At 38.9% G+C, this 25,222-nt stretch overlaps 2 protein-coding genes across 7 annotated transcripts in view; both read right to left on the bottom strand.

Moving 5' to 3' along the window:
- The window catches only part of CAB39L (calcium binding protein 39 like), a 151,451-nt gene extending 148,988 nt beyond the window's left edge, over positions 1-2,463 (bottom strand). For 3 of the 5 annotated variants that reach the window (XM_064373571.1, XM_012465118.3, XM_012465119.3), the window contains exon 1: positions 1,776-2,462. The gene's annotated coding sequence lies outside the window, so the exon portion shown is untranslated. Of the gene's footprint in view, positions 1-1,775 lie in introns of all 5 variants that reach the window. The other 2 variants (XM_012465120.3, XM_012465121.3) reach the window with 1 other exon arrangement.
- A 537-nt stretch (positions 2,464-3,000) lies between these two features.
- CDADC1 (cytidine and dCMP deaminase domain containing 1) overlaps positions 3,001-25,222 on the bottom strand; it is a 41,368-nt gene continuing 19,146 nt past the window's right edge. The window contains exons 5-10 of one of the 2 annotated variants that reach the window (XM_012465124.3): positions 23,590-24,159; positions 17,371-17,420; positions 13,932-14,101; positions 11,750-11,939; positions 10,199-10,259; positions 3,001-4,844 (exon numbers count right to left, since the gene is read on the bottom strand). In XM_012465124.3, the coding sequence (XP_012320547.1) occupies positions 4,771-4,844; positions 10,199-10,259; positions 11,750-11,939; positions 13,932-14,101; positions 17,371-17,420; positions 23,590-24,159 (1,115 nt within the window). In that variant the 3' untranslated portion in view covers positions 3,001-4,770. Of the gene's footprint in view, positions 4,910-10,198; positions 10,260-11,749; positions 11,940-13,931; positions 14,102-17,370; positions 17,421-23,589; positions 24,160-25,222 lie in introns of both variants that reach the window. The other variant, XM_012465125.2, reaches the window with a different exon arrangement.

Genomic DNA, 25,222 nt, shown 5'->3' with positions numbered 1-25,222 from the left:
TAAAAAGTATCCCATTTTCTTTCTCCTTTGCTCAGCCTTGGGATGCTAATCTGCTGACCAATCACCTGTTGGTCTCTCCAGTCTCCTGAATATTCTGCAACAACCAGGCCAGGCTAGGTTTTTCTTTTTTTTAAGTAGAGACAGGGTTTTACTATGTTGGCTAGGCTGGTCTCAAACTCCCGACCTCAAGTGATCTACCCGCCTTAGCCTCCCAAAGGGCTGGGATTACTGGTGTGCGCCACCGTGCCCAGCCCTATTTGCATGTTTAATGCATTTTTAAAAAGATGTGGAAAATCTTTTGGAAACCTTCTAGACTTTTCCAAAAGTGTGTTACACTCACCTTCCAGAGGCTTTCAAAAGATGCCCTGCTTAAGCCTGTAGGATATCTTTAAAAAAAAAAACCCCAAACTAGTAGAACTTTCTGGATCCACTAAGTGCAGCCCAGGTGCCAACATGATTATCATAATACCAATCTCTGTGAAGTGGAAGAACTGAAAAAACATGTGCCTGTATTTGTTGGGAGGCCAGTTCTTTTCAGTGTACCGTACCTTTCATTCATTTTCATGAATATTGGATGTACGTCCATCTCCCCATCTAGACTATAAACTCCACGAGGGGAGGGTTTGTGTCTGGTTTTGCTCACCACTGTATCTGTACTACTCACAGCGCCTGGCTCACGGTAAGCTAAGCCCTCGCAAATATTTGTTAATGAATTGTGGCATGTTCAAGAAAAGAACCTGGAGAACCTCCGCTGGTTATCACCATGGGTGAAACAAAGCTGGTCAGGAGTTAGGATCTGCTACACAGAAGCCTCCCAGCTCATGAGCTTCCCTTTCTTGCAACTCAACAGCATGATGCACCACAGTATTTCAAAACTTCTGGCTTAGCTCGTTTTTGTTTTTTTTCTAACGTTGTGAATATGCGCACACACTACACAAGGTACTTCAAGCTGTTCAAACCACCCCAGGCCCCATACACATTAGGTAGAGCCAGGCTGTTTCCATTCACTCCACAGGAAGTGAACTCCCACCAGCCTCCTCCCTCCACCTTCTGCTCTTGGGATACATCCTGGGCCAGGGCCTCTCTGGGTGTGGGTGTCAGCACTGGGATGAACTGTGGTTTCTCTCTCATTCATCCTGGCCTGGCCCCCAATTTCTGACATGCATGGGGTGGTGGGAAGTATTCCAGGAAAGTCTGGCTCATGTCCTTCTGGAAAGACATGTACTTTCCATAAGAAATCACTTTGTGCTATACTCACCAAGGAGCTCCTGTCCCAAGATGGGCTCACTTCTTTCCTTCTCCTTCCCAAGTGTTATGTTGGTTTAGTTATAGACATTCCAGGGGCAATAAGCTCATTTATGTATCATAGTGTCACTAAAGACAGAGTTCATGTTTATAGAGTGTTGGTACCATTCATTGATCCAGAAATAAAGCTAACTTGGCCAGGCACAGTGGCTCATGCCTGTAATCACAGCACTTTGGGAGGCAGAGGCAGGATGATTGCTTGAGGTCAGGAGTTCAAGACCATCCTGGGCAACATAGTGAGACCCTCTATCTACAAAACAAAACAAACAAAATCTGGCTGGGCGTGGTGGCGCATTCCTGTAGTCCCAGCTACTTGGGATGCTGAGGTGGGAAGACTGCTTGGGCACAGACTGTCAAGGCTGCAGTGAGCTATGAAAGCAGCATTGCACTGCAGCCTGGGTGGCAGAGCGAGTTCCTGCCTCAAAAAAGGAAAGAAAATGTTTTAGCAGCAATACAATGAAAATACATACACTTGCGTATGCTTTGCATGACCAGGATGAAGGAAACCAGGTGAATGCTTATGCTTAGCTCCCCTCACAGCAGCATATTCTGTGGTCACCTAGGCAGTAAACAAATGGCAGAGTTATTTTCTACAAATTATGAACTTACCATTATCCTCCCATTCTTTGAAATTTAGGAAGACATTGTATTTTTTAAGTTCTGATTTCTCAGGCTAGGAGAATTTATAGATCTGGGTCTGTGAACGCTGGGAATTTATAGATCTGGGTCAACAGTGCCCGCAGAGCTTCTCCACAGCCTCTCCCACAGGTAGGCTCCTGGGCGGCTCAGCAGTCCTCGAGTATGTCCACAGTCACTCTCCTACCCCACCATCTGTCTCTATCACTTTCAGAAGTTTGTCTCATTCCCACTGTTTGCCTGGTGAATCCCTGGATCCCCTCAGGCCCCACCTCGTCACCTCTGCCTCTCCCTATCCATGACTCCCCAGAGTGCTGGTAAGTCCTTGTGTGCCCCCAATGTTCCTATAGTTATATCCACAGTGGCAGTTCTCAGCATTAAAGGTCATCAGAATCACCCAGAGGGTAGTAAAACCACAGCTTGCTGGGCTCATCCCCAGAGGTTCTGATTCAGTAAGTCTAAGGTGCACCCTAAGAATATGCATTTCTAACAAGTAGTCTGCTGGTCCAGGGACATTTTTTTTTTTTTTTAGACTAAGTCTCATTCTGTCACCCAGGCTGGAGTGCAGTGGCGCAATCTCAGCTCATTGCAACCTCCGCCTCACAGGATCATGCAATTCTCCTGCTTCAGTCTCCTGAATAGCTGGGATTACAGGCGTGGACCACCACACATGGCTAGTGTGTGTGTGTGTTTAGTAGAGATGGAGTTTTACCAGGCTGGTCTTGAACTCCTAACCTCAAGTGATCCACCCCCGTCAGCCTCCCAAAGTGCTGGGATTACAGGTATGAGCCATGGCACCTAACTACTTGATTACATGCTTGTATCTTCCACTGGACTGTGAGTGTCTTGAGATCAGGCAGCATTTCTCACACATCTCATCCCCAGGGTCTAGCAGTGTTCAGCAGTCATTCAATCAACAAATATTTACGGAATGCCTACTGTATGCCAGGTACTGCTCTACACACTGGGGTTCAGCGGGCACACACACACACACACACACACACACACACACACCCATGCACCTCCCTGCCCTCATAGACTTCACCTGAAGCTAAACAGTAAACTGTCAATGATTATTTATTGAAATCTGACCAGTTGTACAGAAGAAAAAAAATGACATTATCATGACTCTTTTAATAGTACTGTGGAAATACCAAATTTTCCCTTTCTAAACACAGGTTTTTCCCATTTGTATGCTTCTTCCTCTCATATCCCATCTCAACATCCAACACACAAATCCACAGACCTGGCAGTATGCCAGGCTTTTGGGTCTTACAAATTATTTGCTGACTGATTTATAAAATGTTTGGTATACTTGACACATTAGTAAGAAATAACAAATTCAAGAGCTGAAGCATGAGAGTTAATATAATAAAGCAATTTTGAGGTAAGCAATCTCAGTGTGTTTATACTGATAATAATATCTCAACTCGTGGTTTTCAAACTAGCCTCAGTTACCTCTAAGTGTACCTCGCCTCCTCTCCCATCCTATCCTGTGCCCTCCATCTGTGTAGTGTTTACAGCAGTTCTCGGCTGCCTGGTATGATGACTCTGAACTCCCCATGGACCGACACAGGCTGCAGTCACAGCCCTGGCATGAAACCAACGTTTGGATGGTCTTGTGTGTAATTCTGAGAAACTGGTATGAAGCCCAGTGAGGCCATGTGATATCATGGAAAGGCAGGGAACAAAAGCAGAGGCAAACCTGACCACACAGAACCAGCGAGCCGTTTCTCATGAAGTACCCCAGGCCACTCCCTCTCTAACCTAGGAGAGAACAGAACATGTACCTTCATTTTTGGGATTAATTTTCTGAAAGTTTTTTAGCAAATAAGAATGTGAGAAATCACAGAGAGCAATCTGGAATAGCTGAAATGACCACACTTTCAAGACTTTCGGTATTTATTCTTGAGGTTTGCAAATGTTTTTAAAAGGCTCTTTCCTTTTAAGATCAAAGCCATGAGACAACCTGTGCTAATTATATGGAGGGGAAGATTATATGGGGAAGCAGCATTTATTAATGGAATTCTAGGAAGGTTAGTTTCAATATCTCAGACTCAAATATTTCTTCTCTGTTAACATCATAACCAAATTTGAGGTTCACTGTTAGTGATTTCAAGAGTCAGTGATATCAAGCAGCGACACTGTCTCAGATAACACTCTCTTCCTATTGCTACCCAAACTCTGTGATAAACAGGACCATAGTCCATATCATTGTGATTCTACATATGAAAATATTTAAGAAAAATTAACATTTACAAAATACACTTTAAAAATGGTGACCAAGTCCACTAACTTTATTTTTATGAGTCAATCCTAATTAAGTAAATTCTGATTACTAGAAAGTTTTGGGTATAAACGTGACCTTTTGGTTTGCTATACACTGACTCTTAAAAGATGACACTTTTATTTCTCTGGAACAGTTTACTAACTGTCACTCTTGTAATTCAAAAGAATTAATATTTCTCAAAAGGTGTGTGATTCCCTGCAGAGGCGTGACCTCCTGTGAAGCAGACCCTTTCAAATTGGCTAATATAAAGTCAAGATAAATAGAAATCAGTCCCTACTTGTGATTATATTTGTTTAAGTTATTGCTCCCTCATTTCGTGTAATAAAATGACACACTGCTACATTATGGAAAACCCACACGTAAATCTAAAATACAAATATTCTGATTAACACCATTTGTATCCTAGAAATAAATTAGCTTCCTTAAAAAATCTTTTCAATTATTCACAAAATCCATCCTTATTTTCTGAATGAACAAGGCTGAATTTTAGAAGTGCAATGAAAGTTCTTGAGGCTCCCCTGAAGTGTAAACAGGCCTTCTTAGTGGATTCCGAGGCGCAGCTTCTTGTCCTGGTGCTGCTCTTCCTTCTGTGGGACGGATCTCAACACACCGTCTAGCATTGACAATAACACTGGGTCAGGACAGCTTCATTTCAAACCCATGGGCACTTGTTTCAGCCTTATAGGTTGTAAGAGCAAAACAATGCTTAAGTTAAAGGAACTTTTACTTTATTTTATCTTTGGATTCTTAATTTTAGAGAATTGAATCTAGATAACTCACTCTCAGGCAATATGGAATCTGGCTTTCAAAAACTGGATTCACATTGGGCAGGTGCAATGGCTCACATGTGTAATTCCAACACTTTTGGAGGCAGAGGAGGGAAGATAACGTGAGCTCAGGAGTTTAAGACCAGCCTGGGCAGCATAGAGAGACTCCATCTCTACAAATTTTTTTTTTTTAAAAAACAAGTTGTGGTGGCGCACGCCTGTAGGCCTAGCTACTCGGAAGGCTGAGGTGGGAGGATTGTTTGAGCCCAGAGAGGTGAAGGCTGCAGTAAGCCATGACTGTGCCACTGCACTCCAGCCTGGGTGACACAGCGAGACCGTCTCAAAAAAACAAAAACAAAAACAAAAACTAAATTCACTCAACAGTGTATGGCAAGTAATTCATAACACTTTTTGTTACATGTTTTGGGTGGGGGGAAGTCCTATTACTAGGCTGGAAGAAACAAAATGTACCTCCTAAGGGAGGAAGGGACCGTGTGTGGGATGGGGAGAATCTGCGGACTGGAAGGAAGATGGACTTATATCTGACAGGGCAGGCTGGGAAAAGAGTCTGGCTTCAACCTCTTCCTGGGTTTTGTTTCTAATATCTTAATTTGTACAATAAATGAGGCATGTTTAAAGTATACAATAAACTAAATATATTTAAAGTGTATAGTTTGATGAATTCTTTTTATTTACTTTTTAATTTATAATATTTGTACAGATGGGGTCTCAGTCTGTTACCCAAACTGGTCATGAACTCCTGGCCTCAAGCAATCTTCCCACCTTAGCCTTCCAAAATGATGGGATCATAGGCAGGAGCCATTTTGCTCAGTCCAGTTTCTTGATTTCTGACATAAGTACACATTCATGAAACCATCCCCAGAGTTAAGACAATGAACATATCTACCACCTGCAAAAGCTTCCTTCTGCCCTTTCTTCCCATCTTTTGAAGGATTTCCAGCCCCAGGCCTGTGTGTTTTCCCCTGCTGTTTCCTTGTCCTAAGGACACCTGGGCAAGGGCTCTGACTTGCCTTCCAGAGGTAGATCTGGAAAGCCATCCCTTTCTTTCTCTCTCTCTTCATATTATGTAATATTTGAAACATTCTCTCTCTACATATATTATGTAATATATAACAATATATACATAATACAGAGGGAATTCTCAAGGCTACCAATAAATGAACACGCACGAACTTACTGCCCCCAAAAAGTTAAATCTTATTTAAAACTGAATAAAACTACATGATGTGTGTGTGTGCAGGGGTACGGAAAAGAAAGAAAACATATTGCTCAATCCAGCAACTAGAACATTACCAATTCCCATGCACTCCCTCTCTCATCCCATCCCCTTTCACCCCATTCAGAGGCAACTCCTATCTTGATTTTTGTGTTTATCAATCCATTGCTTCTTAATAATTTTACTATATATACTATATAGTAAAATATATACTATATATTAAAGTGCATATATTTTATATATATATATATATATAGTTTTTTTTTTTTTTTGAACAGGGTCTGTCTGTGTCACCCAGGCTGGAGTGCAGTGGCGTGATCTCAGTTCACTTCAGCCTCAGCCTCCTGGGCTCAGGTGATCCTCCTATGTCAGCCCTGGGGTAGCCGGGACTACAGACACAGGCCACCACGTCCAACTAATTTTTTGTGTTTTTTGTAGAGATGGGGTTTTGCTGTGATGCCCAGGCTGTCTTAAACTCCTGGGCTCAAGAGATTAGCCCACTTTAGCCTCCCAAATTGCTGGGATTATAGGTATGAGCCACCGTGCCTGGCCTACCACATTTAACCAATATATAATTTGTCTTTTTGAACTTTATACAGAAATTATATCAAAATTCTGTAGCTTGCTTTTTTATTCAACGTTTATATTTCTAAGACTCATCCATGTTGAAGAATGTAGTTCTAGTTCATTTATTTTTACTGCTATACAGTAGTCCATTGTGGGAATACACCATAATATTTTTTATCTAATCACCCAAAACAAGCATTTATTTCCAGTTTTTGCTTTTAAGAACAACATAGCAACAAATTATTTGTCTCTCTGACTCTTATACAATATGCAAGAGTTTCTCTAGGGCATATACTTATAAAAAATGCTACTTCAGGCTGGGTGTGGTGGCTCACACCTGTAATCCCAGCACTTTGGGGAGCCGAGAGGGGCAGATCACCTGAGGTCAGGAGTTCAAGACCAGCCTGGCCAACGTCGTGAAACCCCATCTCTACTAAAAGTACAAAATTAGCTGGATGTGGTGGTGTACACCTGTAATCCCAGCTACTTGGGAGGCTGAGGCAGGAGAATTGCTTGAATCCAGGAGGTGGAGGTTGCAGTGAGCTGGAATTGCGCCACTGAACTCCATCCTGGGAAACAGAGTGAGACTCTGTCTCAAAATAAACAAACAAACAAACAGAAAGCTACTTCAACGTGATCTTAATTTGCATTTCTCTGACTACTAATAAGTTTAATTATCTTTTCATGTGTTGATTGGATGAACTAAGTTTAGTTCACCTACTTTGCAAGAGACCCAGACCTGCTCTCAGATCCCAGCTTATATGGACATTTGTCTCCAGGGGAGCTCTAGCTATTGTGTTCACTTACTATTGCTCCTCAGATTCCAGCAAAATGTCTTCTTACCTCTGTTTAGTTATTAGGATATTATTTCCTTTATTTTCTTGAAAGCCCTGTGACTCTTTAAAAATAATGCTTGTTATGGGTTACCTGGGTTCCATTTGTATGGAGTGGAAGGGCACTTGAGAGTTGTCAGTCACACTGCCTGCCTCCCTTCTTTTTGTCCCTGCTACTGGCACTGAGAGGGTATCCAGAAGTAAGTCCCCCTCTGGAGTTGGACAGATTGATTTAGCCAAAGGTCAAGCCCCAGTCCAGCAACAAAGCTAGTGTTGTAACTTTCATCTGTTGATTCTGGTGTCTATTTCTCAACAGAATAAAAAATTGGCAAGGAATTACATACTGTATGATTCCATTTATATGAAATGGCCAGAATAGACTAATCCATAAAAACTGAAAGAGTGGGTTGGCTAGGCCTGAGGGGAGAGGAGAATGGGGAGTGACTGCAAATGGGCATGAGACTTCTTTCTCAGATAATGAAAATTGTTCTGAAATATGTTGTAGTGATGAATGTACAACTCTGTGAATATGCTAAAGAGCAAATTTCTGATATATGAATTACATCTCAATACAACTATTATATAATTAAAAAGGAGATGGGGATATTGTTTATTGAGATAAAACACTTGTTCAAAAATGCATAAACATAAACTTAACAGTTCAGTTGAACTGCCATAAAGCAAACATATGCAACCATCATCTGGGTCAATAAATAAAACATTGCCAGCAAACCAGAAGCCTTCCTTTTGTCCCCTCCTTTCAATCTTGGGACTTTAACCACGGCCATGTCTTCCTTTTCCTTAGTGATCAAGAAATAATAAATCCTAGATACAAGCCCTTTGTTGATTATAAGTGGCAAATATCTTCTCATATTCCATGGTTTACCTTTGTACTCTTTTAGTTATATCTTTTTTTTTTTTTAAGGCAGGGTCTCACTCTGTTGCCCAGGTTGGAGTACAGTGATACAAGCATGAATCGCTGCAGCCTCCACCTCTCCATGCTCAAGAGATCCGTCCACCTCAGCCTCCTGAGTAACCGGCACCAAAGGCATATGCTGCCACACTTGGCTAATTTTTGTATTTTTTGTAGAGAGAGTGTTTCACCACATTGTCCAGGCTGGTCTCAAACTCCTGGGCTCAAGCAATTCACCTACCTCAGCCTTCCAAACTGCTGGGATTACAGGTGTAAGCCACCACAACTGGCCTAGTTATATCTTTTAATGAACAGATGTTCTTCCTTGTAACATAGATAAATTAACCTTTTTATGATTCGTGCTTTTTGTATCCTTTCCCTAACATAGGAAATGATTTATTGGCCCCTTCAAACAGTGCCATTGGATATACATTATTTAATCAGACAGATAGATAGACAGACAGGTACATACAGCCTTTTTTCCCGATTAATTTTTAATAAGAAAGATGCAGTGGATATATACTTTTTTCCAAATTGCAAACAATACATTTTCTATTTGAATAAAATAAAGCTAATTCAGAACACTTAAAATCAATATATTCACAGAGAAATTATTCTGAGGCCTTTATATTTCTTGATTTTTCAAGGTTAAAAAAATTGTTATTATCAAAAAAATTCAGTAAACTTCCATTTACCTAGAATCTAAATAATTAGATAATACTGTTTTATTTTTAATTTTTAAAACAGAGTTTTACTCTGTTGCCCAGCCTGCAGTGCAGTGGCACTATCTCAGCTCACTGCAACCTCCGCCTCCTGGGTTCCAGCAAGTCTCTTGCCTCAGACTTCCAAGTAGCTGGGATTACAGGCATGTGCCACAATGCCTGGCTATTTTTTGTATTTTTAGTAGAGACAGGGTTTCACCATGTTGGCCAGGCTGTCTCTAACTCCTGACTTCAAATGATCCGCCTGCCTTGGCCTCCCAAAGTCTGGGATTATAGGTGTGAGCCACTGTGCCTGGCCTATAGTTACTATTTTAAAATAATATTGTATAGCACTCATGTCCAAAATTATGTGCCTAAGGAATCGTAAGACTTCTCAAAGATTATATTACATTCAAAATATCTGTAGTAGTATACAAATAATAAAGCTTTGAAGATTAGTAATTAATTATGGTAGCTGTGATGATTCTTAGTTAATCAGATTATTCAAGTAACCAGAACATTTCCAATCTAGGCAAATGAGGCTTTACTCTAGAAGAATGTATATATCCTCATCATTTGGTCCCAGATCCATCTGTACTAATTATACATATTTTTCCTTTCTCACTCCCCAGTAAGCTTTTGTTTTGTTATAGAAGAGCATTGTTGCTTACCGTTTCATATACATTTAATTTATAAAGTCAATTTGTATGTAATTATTTGTATTAACTTGTAGATTCTATAGGAGCAAGTATTAATTGGCACTTTCCATAGCACCCAGCATATGGTAGACACACAAATATTTATGAACAAATTGAATGGCAAAAATCTAATCTGCAAAAATAAAATGCTCCATCTGTTAACACAACAATTTTCATCACCTGATCATTAAAATTCACTGTATCTCCTTTCTCCTCAGCAACAAAGTTCACCTCAATACATAAATACTTACTTTCTCTCCTTTCAGGCTCATTTTGTTCAAGACCATAAGCTCCTGAAGGATTCAGCTGCCACTGTAAGAGTGTACAAACATTTTACTTACTTGTTTAAAAAGGATGAATACATAGCATTTCAGCACATTGATTTTAAATATCAAAACAACTTCTTAAAAATTGAAGAAAAATGGCTAGGCGAGGTGGCTCACGTAATACCAACACTTTGGGAGGCCAAGGCAAGCAGATCACTTGAGATGAGGAGTTCAAGACCAGTCTGGCCAACATGGTGAAACCCCGTCTCTAATAAAAATACAAAAATTAGCAGGGCATGGTAGTGCAGGCCTGTAGTTCCAGCTACTTGGGAGACTAAGGCAGGAAAATAGCTCAAACCTGGCAGGCAGAGGTTGCAGTGAGCTGAGATCGTACCATTGCATTTCAACCCGGACCATTAGTGAAACTCCATCTCAAAACAAATAAATAAATTCATATTTTTTCCTGATCTTTCTCATGAGAAATGTGTGTGTGTTTGCGTGTATGTGCACCTCCCTTTTGTGGGGGATGGGGTAACCTTTAAACTATTGAAGGTGTTCCCAACCCCCTGGCAGCAACCAGTACTGGTCCATGGCTTGTTAGGAACTGGCCGCAGAGCAGCAGGTGAGTACAGGCGAGCGAGCATTACCACCTGAGCTCCACCTCCTATCAGATGAGCAGTGGCATTAGATTCTCATAGGAGCAGAACCCTACTGTGAACTGTTCACTTGAGGGATCTAGGCTGCGTCCTCCTTATGAGAATCTATTGCCTGATGATCTGAGATAGAACAGTTGCATCCCCAAACCATCACCCCATCTGCGGAAAAATTGTCTTCCACAAAACCAGTCTCTGGTGCCAAAAAGGTTGGGAAAGGCTGAGCTATTTTCACCTCTACCTACCACTCTAAGCCAGAAAGGAGAGGGAAGAGGTGGGTCAGAGATTTTTCTTTTATCAGCCATCAGATGGCACCAAAGAATCCACTGGCTCAGTTCTCTACAGAGATGTAAATTCATATGGCAGGAATTCTTAGCTGAATAGTTGCAGTTAGGTAAAGGCTGCACATATAAATAAACTCAATAATAATAATTTGTTGAAACTTGGCTGGGCGCGGTAGCTCACGTCTGTAATCCCAGCACTGTGGGAGACTGAGGCTGACCGATCACCTGAGGTCAGGAGTTTGAGACCAGCCTGGACAACATGGCGAAACCCCGTCTCTACTAAAAACACAAAAATTAGCCAAGCGTGGTGGCAGGCGCCAGTAATCTCAGCTACTCGGGAGGCTAAGGCAGGAGAATCACTTGAACCCGGGAGGTGGAGGTTGCGGCGAGCCGAGATCAGCTACTGCAATCCAGCCTGGGCGACAGAGAGAGACTCTGTCTCAAATAATAATAATAAATTTAATAATTATTATTATTTGAAACTCTTTAAAAGGGTGGGAATCACTAACTTAAAATATGCAGCAGCATATAAATTTTAATATAAAAATACCTAACAACATAATACAAAATACATCTGAAAAAAATGGGTATCTACTTACCGTAAATTTGCTAACACCTTCAAGTTCCCCAAACCTCATGTAAGAGATATCTGCCTTCTTTTTTCCAACATCTACATCTCCTGCATATATTTGTTTTATGCCTGCACCTTTAATTAAAGGTACACACTCATCACATGGGCACTTTGTCACAAAAATCATGCTTCTTTCTTCTGGTTTTATTTCTTGACACCTATAAAAAAATTATAAAATATTAGAAAGCTTGCTTCTGAAAGGGTAAGTTATTTTTTAGAAAAATCTTTAAACACTAAAATTGAGCTGTACAGATTTATGCCATTATTAATAATGATCATCAAGCCTTAGACTTGCTGAATTACTGAATGTTCAAAATACGTAAACCCATAAAAATGTCATAATACAACCTGACATGAAAATTATAACTAAAAATAATTTATTGATTCTAAGTAAGAGGTTCAGTTCCAGATTACAAAGTAAATGAAATCAGAAAGATAGAGACACCAAGGAAAGACAAAGAAAGAGAGAAAAATTCCCCGATGCTTTCGAAGTACCTCTTTAGAACACTGGAATTAGATTAGAAACTGACGCCCTCCTTACAAGCTAATGATGTCTGATTAGACACTAACTCATCCTGGTAGACAAAAGACACAACCCTATCTGGTACTTGGTGGATATTCAATAAATGTTTACTAAATGAATAATTTAATATTTAAGTTCTGTTTTGACTTATAGTTCCTTTACTCCTTCCATATCATAGGATAATTTTAAAAAGAAACGTTTCTATTTGACATATTCGCACCTCCGCACAAAATGGATCAAGTAAATCTGTAATGACGAGGACAAGGAAAAGAATAGAGGAAAATTTGGATGAAATTTTAAGACTAAGGACTGCTCTCATCTAGGGCTACAAGGACTGACATCCGGGTTCCAAGGTTTACGCTGCTCTCAGCCAGCCATTTTCCGTTCCCCCACTGCCAACCTTCCATATCCACCTTCCTTGTTGAGACTCTTTACATTCAGCTGGACTAGGGCAAAGGAATTCTATGCATCTAGTCTGTACAAACAATACACCTACCACCTGCATAATCTATAGAGTGTTGCTATGTCAATGCCATTCCATTTCCCCACTGCCTACCACATGGAGCATAAAGTCCTCTCGAGTCCAGTCCCAGCCTGTCCTTGTGAGCTGCATTTCCCGTGTCCACATTCCAGTCTAACTGGAATATTCACACTCCTAAACACACAACGGATTTTCCTACTTCTAGACCACTGCTTATGCTAGAAGAAAGAATGGTCTTCCCTTCCCTTCCAATTGCCCCCGTCCTAGCAATCCTTTAAAGCTCAGCTCAGATGCCAGTTCTTCCATAAAGCCTTTCCCTTGTACTTTCCCACTCGTCCACAGCAGCGCCTGAATATCCACCGCGCTTTACATTTGCCCCTCCCACAGAATCCACAGTATGAGGTGGATGCCGTCTCATATCCCCTGCTGCATTAGAAGCTCTCCAAGGACAGGAGCCATGTCTTACACAGTTTTTTAATCCCTTAACCTTAATGGTAAAGGCTGAGAAGTGTTTGTAAAAATGATGTAAATTAACAGCTATAACTTTAACAAAAGCTCTTTTAAAGCAATTTGGTTTATTATAAAGTCTATAGACAGTCCTATACTGAATACTGCAGGCCATTGTAATAAATGGTAAGTATCTGTGTATCTAAACATAAAAAAGGTAATGTGTGATGTTATAATGGCTACTTCACTCAGTAACAGGAATTTTTCAGCTCCATTATAATCTTGTGGGAACACTATTGTGCATGTAGCCCATCGTTGGTCAAAATGTCTTTATGTGGCATGTAACTGTATTAACAAATATGTGCTCCAGATTTAGAAAACAAAGGAAGTCTTAACATCCAGAGAAATATGAGAACCTGAACAAGATCCCAAAGGACAAACTTCAAGCAGTTTCATATTGGAGAGAGGGAAGGAAAAAAAAATATGCTCAGTAAATGGGAAGGCCTACAGAGGCGATCATCTCAGGTCAGGTCATAGCTTCAGGTCTGGCAGTGAGGACCAAGCTTTACCAAAGTTATACTTCTGAAAGGAAACTTTCTTGGAATTTGTAAAAGGAAATAAATTACAATTATAAGAAAATAAATTTCAACCAACCCTTGCTACATTTTAAAGAAAAGTACACCTAGAAGAATTTCATACCTAAATGTCAAGGCATTCTGTTCCGCATGTATGATGTATCTGAATTTCCTTATTTCTCTGTCTTTTTGCTTGTCATCCATGTGTGGGAAGTCAGCATACTCAGATCCAACAGGAAAAGCATTGTAACCACATCCTACAAAGTACATGGCACCTGTTCCATCACAACTTCTCTAGAGAGTGAGCAAACCAATGGTTAGTCTCAACATTCTGAAAAGGCACTTTGCAATGTATTTTTGAAGCTTACTATCATACTTTGCATAATAAATACTTATTCAATTTTCTACAATAAACTGAGCTATCAAAAATACAATATCAGATCCTCCTACTGATCTTGTTAAAGCTAAATTCCAAGAAGGCTGACCACCTCTCTAATCTGTAATCTCAAGGAAGTCCTTGGTTTTTGCAATTCATTAAATACTATCTTACTTAACTCACAAATTATGTCACTTGATTCAGATATTACTTCCCAAATAAATTAAAAGATCCTGGAGAGCAGAAACCATGTTTTATTTGTGCTCTGTGTGGTGCTACTGGTTAACAAGTCAAAAATTTTTAAATACTTTAAACAGAAAATTTCTGTTGTTAGGCTAAAAATGTGCCATTGTGATTTAGTTGAAAAAGAAAAAATGCACTTTCATCTTCAGTATTTATTAAGCCTCTATTATATGCATATTATTATAGAACTTCTTACTTCAGTGGCTCTTTCTTATTTCTCTTGGTCAATGGCATAGTAGTTGTTAATATGAATGCTTTATCAATTATTAGCATGAAATATTTCATCAATAATGTATTTGTAATAGTTTGGAATATGCTATAAACCTTATTAAATTTCAATACATTATAATTACTCAAGTGATAATATCAACAGACTCAGTACTGTAGCAGCTTCATAAAAATCATGTAATAGTGAGGCAAAAAAGCCTGCAAACAAAATATTATCTCATTAATAAATCTGTTTGAACATTTACTGTCAAACATCATGCTGAATTTTTAATTTATTTTAATTTATTTTTTGAGACAGGGTCTCACTCTATTGCCCAGGTTTGACTTCCTGGGCTCAAGTGATCCTCCCACCTCAGCCTCCCAAGTAGCTGGCACCACAGGTGCATATCACTATGCCTGGCTAATTTTTTCATTTTTTGTAGCGAGGGCGTTTTACCATGACGCTCAGGATTGTCTCGGACTCCTGGGCTCAAGCAATCCCCTCTCCCCAGGCTCCTAAAGTGCTGGGATTACAGGCATGAGCCACTGCGCACGGTCATACTGATTTTTACAAGCATCATTTCATTTAATCAAATCTTGAAACAACCTAAAGAATGATACTATTAATATTACTGTTTTACAGATAAGGAAACTGAGGACAAGAGTGATTCGTTAACTTGTCTAGGGTCACAAAACTAGTAAGTAACATAGCCAGAATACAAGCCCAGGTTACTTGATTCTAAGCCATGTGTCTTTCCACTTCACCGTGCTGCCTGCCAGCCTACTCCAGAGATAACTAGAAATTGACATTCTCCACAAAGTCATTAAGAACCAGATGTTAAACACAAATGAGAGTTCCAACCACCAGCTGGACCCATGCTAGGTGCTGGAATACAGCTGCAAACAAGACACAGAGTCCCTACCCTCATGAGCTTTCTAGTCTGGGGGTAAGAAATTGGACAGATAACTTTAACTGTGATAAATGTCACAGACAAGTTGTATAGAGTGCTACGGAATTTCTGGCAGAGGAGTCTAGTATTCTAGTAGGAGTTAACAGTTGGGGTAGAAGTAAGTAGAGTCAAGAGGTATTTTGAAGGTGGAACCATTGTGCTAGGTGATTGCATGTATACAGTAACAGACAAGATGGTGACCACTGACGAAGGAGTAGGTTAGCAGGGAAGATACTGGATGGGTTGAACTTGAGGGGTTTATGAAACATCGAAGCAAATTGTTGGATTAATTTCTGTGAAGTCCTTGAGGCAAAATGTAGGCTTACCTTTCAGTCAGCTGTATAGTTACTAAATATCTCTTGATTCTAGCCCTCCTAATCCATCCCCATAACTCCAAGTCATCTATTTTTTATTAATCTCTCTCTTTCCTGTCTAGCTCTACTTCATTCTATTTATAATACAAATCTGATCAAATCATTTCCCCACCTACAATATTCTTGGATTGCACTGTCCAATACAGTCACCACTAGTCACATGTGGTTAGTCTAGATTGAGAGGTGTTGCAGTTGTAAAATACATATAAAATTTTGAAGATTTAATAGCTTAAAAATTCAGGATATTTCATTATTAACTTTTTATTGATTATATGATTAAATAAAATATTTTCTTAAAATTAATTCATCTGTTTTACTTTTAAAAATACGACTCCTAGAAAATTTAAAATTTGGTTTGAGGTTTGCCTTTTCTCTCTACTAGTTAGTGCTGTGCTACAGTATGTCAATATCAGGATAAAGTCCAGAATCTTTACATGGGATATAGAGTTCTTTGTAGTCCAGTCCAATTTGTTGCTTACTCTATGTGCCACATCAAATACATTTTCCCATATTCTCTCTCTCACCCCCATCTCTGCATGTTATCCGCCTGGTCCCATTAAATTGCTCTGTCTGATGATATCCTCCTAATCTTTAAGAATATTAACATTATTAATATTAAGAATATTCAGGTCAGGCATGATGGCTCACACCTGTAATCACAGCACTTTGGGAGGCTGAGGAGGGTGGATTGCTTGAGGCCAGGAGTTCAAGACCAGCCTGGCCAACATGGCAAAATCCCGTCTCTACTAAAAATACAAAAATTAGCCAGGTGTAGTAGTACATGCCTGTAGTTCCAGTTATTCAAGGGGTTGAGGCATGAGAATTGCTTGAACCCAGGAGGCAGAGGTTGCAGTGAGCCAGGACTGCACCACTGCACTCTAGCTTGGTTGACAGAGGGAGACTCTGTCTCCAAAAAAAAAAGAATATTCACCAAAAACATTCATGTTATCCTCCTGGTCCTATTAAATTGCTCTGTCTGATGAAATTTTCTTATTCTGCAAGAATATTATTAACATTAATAATATTCATCAAGAATACTCATTTCTCTAAGGAGAATAAAGGTTCCTCCTCTATGTTCTCATGGTATCAGTTATAATTACACTTACATATCATTTATTTTTTACTTCTCCATCTCCATCACTAAACTATGACACCATAAAATATGATCTTTAATCCCCAATGTTCACTGTGGCACAGTGCCTAACCTGTAGAAAGTGTTTTAACAAATGTTTGCTGAATGAATGTGTCTATCTAGAAAATTGTTGAAGAAATGAGCAAATGTTTATAAAACTTAACAAATGCACCATTACAAAAAAATGTGTCCTAATGGGTCAATAACATGTAATGCACTGAAGACTAAACCATGCTTAAACAATCCAGGTTAAATATTTAAAGAATTGTTTTCATACTTACAGATTTTCCTTCTGCCCAAATGACTGCCCCAACTCCTGTTTTATGATCCTCTGAAAGACATACGGCATTTAACTCAGTAAAAATTATGATGTTAGTTTTAGAAATATTTTTTCCAAGATAAAAACTTGTATTGAAACATACTTCATAAATGTAGGAGCAATTCTTGATATCTTCACTAATTATAGATAATTATTAAAATAAACCCTTTTAAGAACGGAATATGGGAGCTAGGTACCAAATAACTAGAGAGAATCACTACCAACTCAGTCACATGTGATACATGTGTGGAGGCCACTAAATGGCCGTGTCCACAGTCAGGTGTCTCAAAGCTGTAGCCAGAACTAAGTACAACTTCATTGATTCTCCATTAGCAAGCCGGTTTCTAAACGACTACTTCTGATAGATGATAAAATTGAATAAAGGTTTCAGAACTAATGGATTTTGTGTAATAACTGTTCACAACAACCAAATTTGTCTTTCCCCAGCATTATTTATACTCTAATCATGGAAAATACATCTTATAAAAATGTTCTTTCTAAGAAAAAAGTTCAAACTTCTCATACAAACATAAACAAATCTTTATGGATCTACCTATCTATCTATCACTAGAAAGTATATGAAGAGAATTCTGATTTAAACAAAATGTTGTTCTTTCCCTGACCTTCAGTTTACCTTGAGGGAAAAAGAATGCAAATTAATGACATCTTGCCCATTTCTAAATCAAATAGCAGAAGTTATAAACAAACATAAGATTATAATTTCCCTGTAGAACCAAAACCTTTGCAACAAGCAAAGCTGTACTTCTTAAAACCATTAATCTGAAACAGAAAATAAAAAACCAAAATAGAAATTCTACATATTAAAGATCTAATTTTTCCCTGTATACAATGTTGAGTTTCAAATTTCTAAGAAAATTACACTAATTATGAAAACCATAGTATTTATCAAAATCTTAAGGTAGTTAAGTGGCACATTTACACAGAGAAAATAACAATTATCTGTGAACTTATCCTAGGGCATTTTCATTTTGGGGAGGATGAAGTGAAACTGTGGTTTTACCCTACAATTTCCTAAAAGTGAATCCTTCCAATGATAACATTTTTAAATACCTACTTTCCAGTAAAGGTACAAAGAAAATTAGTGCCACAATTGATTGGAATAAATGCCTTATTAAGAAGTTAACTTTAAAATAGTTGATACTCTAAAAAAATTTCCCATCTCAAATTCTACCAAACTCTGGATTTCAAAAATTATACCACAAAGCATTTGTATAATTTATGTTAAACATCTCATTTTTACCCTAAAGGTAAAGCAGATAAAATTTCCATTTCTAGATGCAGAAACAGGCAGAGAAATAGACTAAAACTTAGCCCTCCAGAGCCAACCTGCTTGGACTTTCCTTCACCTTGCCCTGTGACATAAAGAATTCCTTGACACAGCCTGGCCAACGTGGTGAAACCCCGTCTCTACTGAAAATAGAAAAATTAGCTGGGTATGGTGGTGGATGCCTGTAATCTCAGCTATTTGGGAGGCTGAGACAGGAGAATTGCTTGAATCTGGGAGGTGAAGGTTGCAGTGAGTTAAGATGGTACCACTGCATTCTAGCCTGGGGGACAGAGCAGGACTCCTTGACAAAGATTTCCATTTACTGAATGCCTCTTATGTGCCAAGTACTGTGAGAACTGAGGATGCAGTGGTGAGGGAACCTGTAGTCCTTTCCTCATACAACTTACAGTTGGATGGTGAAGGAGAACAGCAACAAGGAAATAAACAGTACTTTATGTGCTGTGCTCCAAAGGAAATGAATGAGGCTGAATGGCAGAGTGCACAGGATGACTTCCTTCTATAGAATAGAGGGAAAAGGGATGTTAGTGTAAACAAAGTTGAGTTCTTTCCTAGGCCTTTAGAGTTTAACATGAGTGGGCAAGAATCAATAGCTTTATGCTCATTTCTAAGGTAAGTGGCAGAAGTTATAAACATAAGATTATATTTGCCTGCAAAACCAAAATCTTTAAAGTTTTACTTAATTTAGGCATAACTCTAAAATAATTAAAAACCAGAATAAAAATTCTCCGTATTTAAGAGCCCCCTTTTCTACCATCTATGCTGCGTATTTTTAATGTTATGCTTCTTAGTCTCAGAAGCCACTTTTTCTGTTTCAGCCTGGGGACAGACTAAACCTTGTTAGGAGGAAAAAAAAAATGTGCTTTTTCCATCAGCATGCAGCTATACTGCCTAGCTAAGGTTGGTTACATCAATAGAACATTCTTTACTATTTGTCTTTTCAAATATGAATAAATTTTCATCCACATAAAACAGATTTGATATCATCCAGCACCAAGGCTGGTGACAGGTGAGGAACTTTCTCAAAAATCTTTTCATATCTGTAATTTTTGCAGAAATTGCTCCCCATGATCTGGTCATTCACAGGGTTTTCTCTGTACAACTTTGAAGGAAAGGTCAAGTTACAATCACTGAGTCAAATTCCTGGGGTTCTTTGATCACCAAAACTCAAAGGGAACTCTGTTCTGGAACACGGATGTGGTTATTTTAGTTCCCAATCCTTGTGGTCAACTACTCTGAGAGAGGCAGGCAAGGCTTACGAATCTGCATTTCTCCTGAGCTCCCTGTTGATTCTCAGGCACATTCAAATCTGAGAACCACTGGTTCTGTTTTAAAAGTTAACTTTCTTGATTACTCCATCCTGCTTTCATCATTACTGTGGTCCAGGAGGAAGGCATAGTCCTTAGCTTTGGAAAACACTTAATCTGATGAGAAAACAGGACACGAAAAGGTCATAGCTCAGTACTTAAACCAGATAGATCTGATGCCTTCCTGCTCTTTTTCCCCCAAGAGTCTAAACACTTTTTTTTTCACTTTTTTTGCTACCTCCAGGGATTTTAGAAACATACTTTTGGAACTCCTGGCCTCAAGCAGTCCTCCTGCCTCAGTCTCCCAGTCCTGGTGTTACAGGTAGAAGCCACCGCACCTGTCTAGAAACATACTTTTCATGACACCTCTATGGATCCTTTTTATTCATCATTCAAAAAGCAATTATAAGCAACTACTTCCATTTTAGAACTGCTGTTAGAAGTTTTGGAATTAATTTTAATCATATGTACTTTTTTTGTTGAGATGGAGTTTCGCTCTTGTTATCCAGGCTGGAGTGCAGTGGCGTGATCTTGGCTCACTGCAACCTCCGCCTCCTGGGTTCAGGCAATTCTCCTGCCTCAGCCTCCTGAGTAGCTGGGATTACAGGCATGCGCCATTATGCCCAGCTAATTTTTTGTATTTTTAGTAGAGAAGGGGTTTCACCATGTTGACCAATCATATGTACATTTTTAAATGAAATGGTATCTTCATCTATTAATTACAGAGAAATGATGTCATCAAACCAAACTGAATAATGTGAAATTAAAAGCTTGAGTAATTGAAAGCACACTGTATCACAGGGATATCCACCTTGCTGGAGTACCCTCAATGTTAAACGAGATACATATATAAATCACCAAGCTCAGTACCTGACACATAGCAGTGTTCCATAAACTGTCATTGTTATTATTTATCAACAACGAAGAATTACAGGTCCAGAGTCCCTGATCCGAAATCTCTTACATGAAGTTTTTTTGAAGTTTGATGCCCTTATTTATTGCCAAATGTGACCCAAATTTAGTTATTTATAGACCAATTATTCTGCTTCGTGCAAATATTCCTACTTTTTTCACTCTGTATGTATTAATGTGTTTGATTACAGGGAACTGTCCTAGACCCCACTGGGAGTGCTATATAACAGTATATGTACCATATTACCTTTTTAAAATCTGGATTGGGCATGGTGGCTCATGCCTGTAATCCCAGCACTTTGGGAGGCTGAGGCAGAAAGATTGCTTAAGCCAAGGAGTTTGAGACCAGCCTGGGCAACACAATGAGACATCTCTACAAAAAATAAAAAACTGACTGGACATGGTGGCCTTTGCCTGTAGTACCAACTACTCAGGAGGCCGATGTGGGAGGATTGCTTGAGCCTGAGAGGTTGAGGGCTGCAGTGAGCCATGAATGCCACTGCACTCAGCCTGGGCAACAGAGTAAAACCCTGTCTCAAAAACATAATAAAATAAAATCTCAAAAATTCTGAATTCCTTTTCATCTGGCTCCAAAGGTTTTGCATAAGGGATAGCAGACCCTTTATCTTTGGATATAAAAAGATTTATTTTATCCAGTCAACACACATTGTGTTTCATGCTAAGGAAAAATGATTAAGACATGGTTTCTTCCCTGGGAGAGTGCACAGTGGAGTGGAGTGGAGTGGAGTGGGTGACAGAGGAGTTGTATCCTATTCAAGATTTGAGTTCTATGTAAAAAAAAAAAAAAAACACCAACAATTAACCTTGAAAAATATTTTAGATTGCCCATCAAGTGCATAAGGAGGGCTTTATGTACAAATTTCTGCACAATAATAGTGGATATATTTATAATATAAAATATAACTATACAGTAGAGTATCTAATAAAGAATATAAATGCAAATGTATACATACTGCATCTTTAAACACTGGAGTCACAGCTGGTATGATGAGGTGTTCTATGAGAAGCAAGAGGTACTAAGATCCAGTAAAACAGCAGATTCACATCTCCCTCTTACTGTGGAAGACAGGCAGGGTTCTGCTGAATTCTAATTAGTGAAGGGTAATTAGTGAATTATAGCTACAACAGCTGTTCTCATTTATGTTTTCTGTCTTTTTGAATGGTTTACAGAAAAATTCTTTACAAAGCTGGAGTTGGCAAAGAAACTAATATATAACCCACAATAGGAGATAATTATATGAAACCAGACTTTTACACAATGCAATTGTTTGGGGTCATATAATGTGTGCCTACAGAATCAAAATCTTTAATAAGAACTGAGCAATTATTAACTCTGCTGAACATCAGAATAACTTGTGGAACTTTTAAAAACACAGACCTTGGCCATAGTTGATTAGGGACTTGGTTTAATGGGTCTGGGTTAGGGTTTGAGCATCGGTACTTTTTATAGAAGTTTCAACAGAGATTCTGATTTGCTGCCAGCTGAGACTCTCCCTTCTGCTGACTTTATTTTGACCTGTGGTCTTTGTTTGGAACTACTGCAGACCAGCAGCATCTGCAGAGACCTTTTCTGATGACCTTCTCTTCTTTCTTGGGATAATTTTAAAATCCTACTACAGTACACTCCCCGAACAAATCTTACTCTACTGCTCCTCCTGCCTACATTTTCCCCCTTTATTTCAAAGATGCATTTAAAAAAGTGATCATGATTCTACTTTGAGAAATCAGGTAAGATGTGAAAATACTGTTCCATATTTGGAAATACAGATGCCATCTTTTATCATAAGAAAAATCTCAAGTAATATTTTTCTTTTCCAAATATACAACTTAATACAGTAAAAATGTTTGATTTCTCAACTTGCTAACTAAAGATATACCAGCAACTGGAAGACTGTAATAATCACCACTCCTTTACCTTAATTCTATTAGTTATTTTGAAGTAATGCTATTGTAAAGCTCTTAAATTTTTTTTGTTAATATTCAGTACATCGAAATATTGAAGAGTTAACAAAAATGAATGATTTTGCTTCTTTTTTCTTTTTGGCAATAGAGTCTTGCTGTCTCTGGAGCTGGAGAGCAGTAGTGCTATTGTAGCTTACTGCAGCCCAAAACTACTGAGCTCAAGCAATCTTCCCAAGTAGGTGGGACGACAGGCACGCACCACCACACACTACCATGCCCAGCTAATTTTTTGTATTTTTTGTTAGTCAGGGTCTTGCTATGTTGCCCACACTAGTCTTGAACTCCTGAGTTCAAGCAATGCTCCTGTCTCAGCCTCCTAAAGTGTTAGGATTATAGGCATGAACCACTGCACTGGGCCTCTCCTTTCTCTGTTTGTCCTATCTTTAGTGGAGGGCTCAATGAACAGTGAAATCATAAAAGCAAGAAGCAGAAAGAAGGGCCTAGATTAATGCATTGTGTTGAAATATGGTACTGAATATAAGGCCACAAGGAATCCCAAAACTGCTGGAAGAAAGAGTTGTCTACTCAAGGGTCTCACTAACTACTCTATATTGTATAAATAGCAAAACTTTAGTAACTATGAGTAAATGAACCCTACCATAAATGAGACAAACATTTCAGAGACAAATACAACCCAACCAGTCAGCCCCAATTTATGATCTATGTAACTCACCAGTTCGATATGCCAATAACCTGGCCTGAACCATGCAGTGCCTTGCAATTTCTTGTGGCAAACTTTGATTGTGAATTTCATTAATCTGTTCTGGATTGCTACAGTAAAATCCAAACTGTTTAAAGTTCGGCACACTGGAAGCTACTGTGGCCAGAAGTAGGATAAGGTCTTTCATGTTTTGCCTTAGATTGCTAAAGTATGGATTTTCACACAGGTTCTCCAAACCTACAGTCATCAGTATTTGCTTATGCATTTCTTCATTTGAAACCAAAAATATCATTTCATATTCTTTTATTCTTTCTTGTTTACATTCATAATAAAAGTCAGTGTTAGCATCCGGCAATGTTTTTGTAATTTTTTGAATAAAGTCACATTTGTAAGAGGTCTCCTCAACAAACTGCACCATATAACACACCAAAGGTTGAAGTAAGACACAGACATGGGCCCGACTATTTGACTTCAATCTTTCCACTGCTTTGGCATCTAACTTTGCATCTTCAGAACTAGAAGCCTCAGTAAGCAGACTTATTTCTGGATCAGCAGGCCAATATGAAATTCGGTTAACTCCAGCTGAAATACAAAATAGGAAAGGTAATTATGTGATACATGTTGAATTTAGGATTTTCATGATAAAATCCACCCTATCACTGCAGTAGATCTAGAGGCCCCAATGTAATAAATGTCTATTACCAAGTCACCTATTTTTTTTTTTTAAAGACGGGTTTCACCACGTTGGTCAGGCTAGTCTTGAACTCCCGACCTCAGGTGATCCACCCATCTTGGCCTTCAAAGTGCTTGGATTACAGGCGTGAGCCACCATGCCCGGCCCTATCAAGTCACCTATTATATAGCCTGAGGGTTGGCAAAGTACCACTCACAGGCCAAATCCAGTCCACTGCCAGTCTTTGTACTGCTCACAGGTTAAGAATGGGTTTTACATGTTAAAATAGTTGGACAAATCAAAAGAATATTTTATGACACATGAAACTGTAGGAAATTCAAATTTCAGTGTCCATAAATAAACCTTTATTGAAACACAGACACACATACCCATTCATTTATATAGTCTTTGACTGCTTTCATGTGGCAGAGTTGAGGAGCTGTGACAGACACCGTATGGCCTGCAAAGCCTAAAATATTTACTATCTGGCCTTTTCAAGAAAAAGTTACCCAGCCTCTAACAGAGCCTCTGGGAATGCCTTTGTGAAATTACTGGTGGTGTGGAGATCCCAAAGCCCAATGCCAAAACTATATACTCGAAGAGTCCTCCACAGTGCCATGGCTGTTTTTAAAAATGTTACAGGGAATAACTAATATTGCCTAGCGTTTTCTATGTGGAATAAATACTTCCTCCATGCATTAAAAATGTTCCTGTCCACAGATTGAGAATTGTTCTGAGAATCTATTCTAGGAAAATATTCTAAACACAGATAAGAAATCTCATGCATGCATGTTTAGTGCAGCATTCTTTAAAATAGCAAGAAAAAATGTTACACAAACAAACAAAAAGCCAGAACCCAAAACCTAAATGACCAAAATAGGCGAATGGTTGAATTAATTATGGTCCTAATAATAAAAGTTATCAAAAATGGCACAAAGAATTTATAACATGAAAAAAAATCTTATGTGATGT

Source organism: Aotus nancymaae, unplaced genomic scaffold (assembly GCF_030222135.1).
Source record: "Aotus nancymaae isolate 86718 unplaced genomic scaffold, 86718_ANA_hifiasm-v0.15.2.pri h1tg000009l, whole genome shotgun sequence".
In the NCBI taxonomy this organism is placed as follows: domain Eukaryota; kingdom Metazoa; phylum Chordata; class Mammalia; order Primates; family Aotidae; genus Aotus; species Aotus nancymaae.
This window is presented reverse-complemented; position numbering and strand designations above follow the sequence as displayed.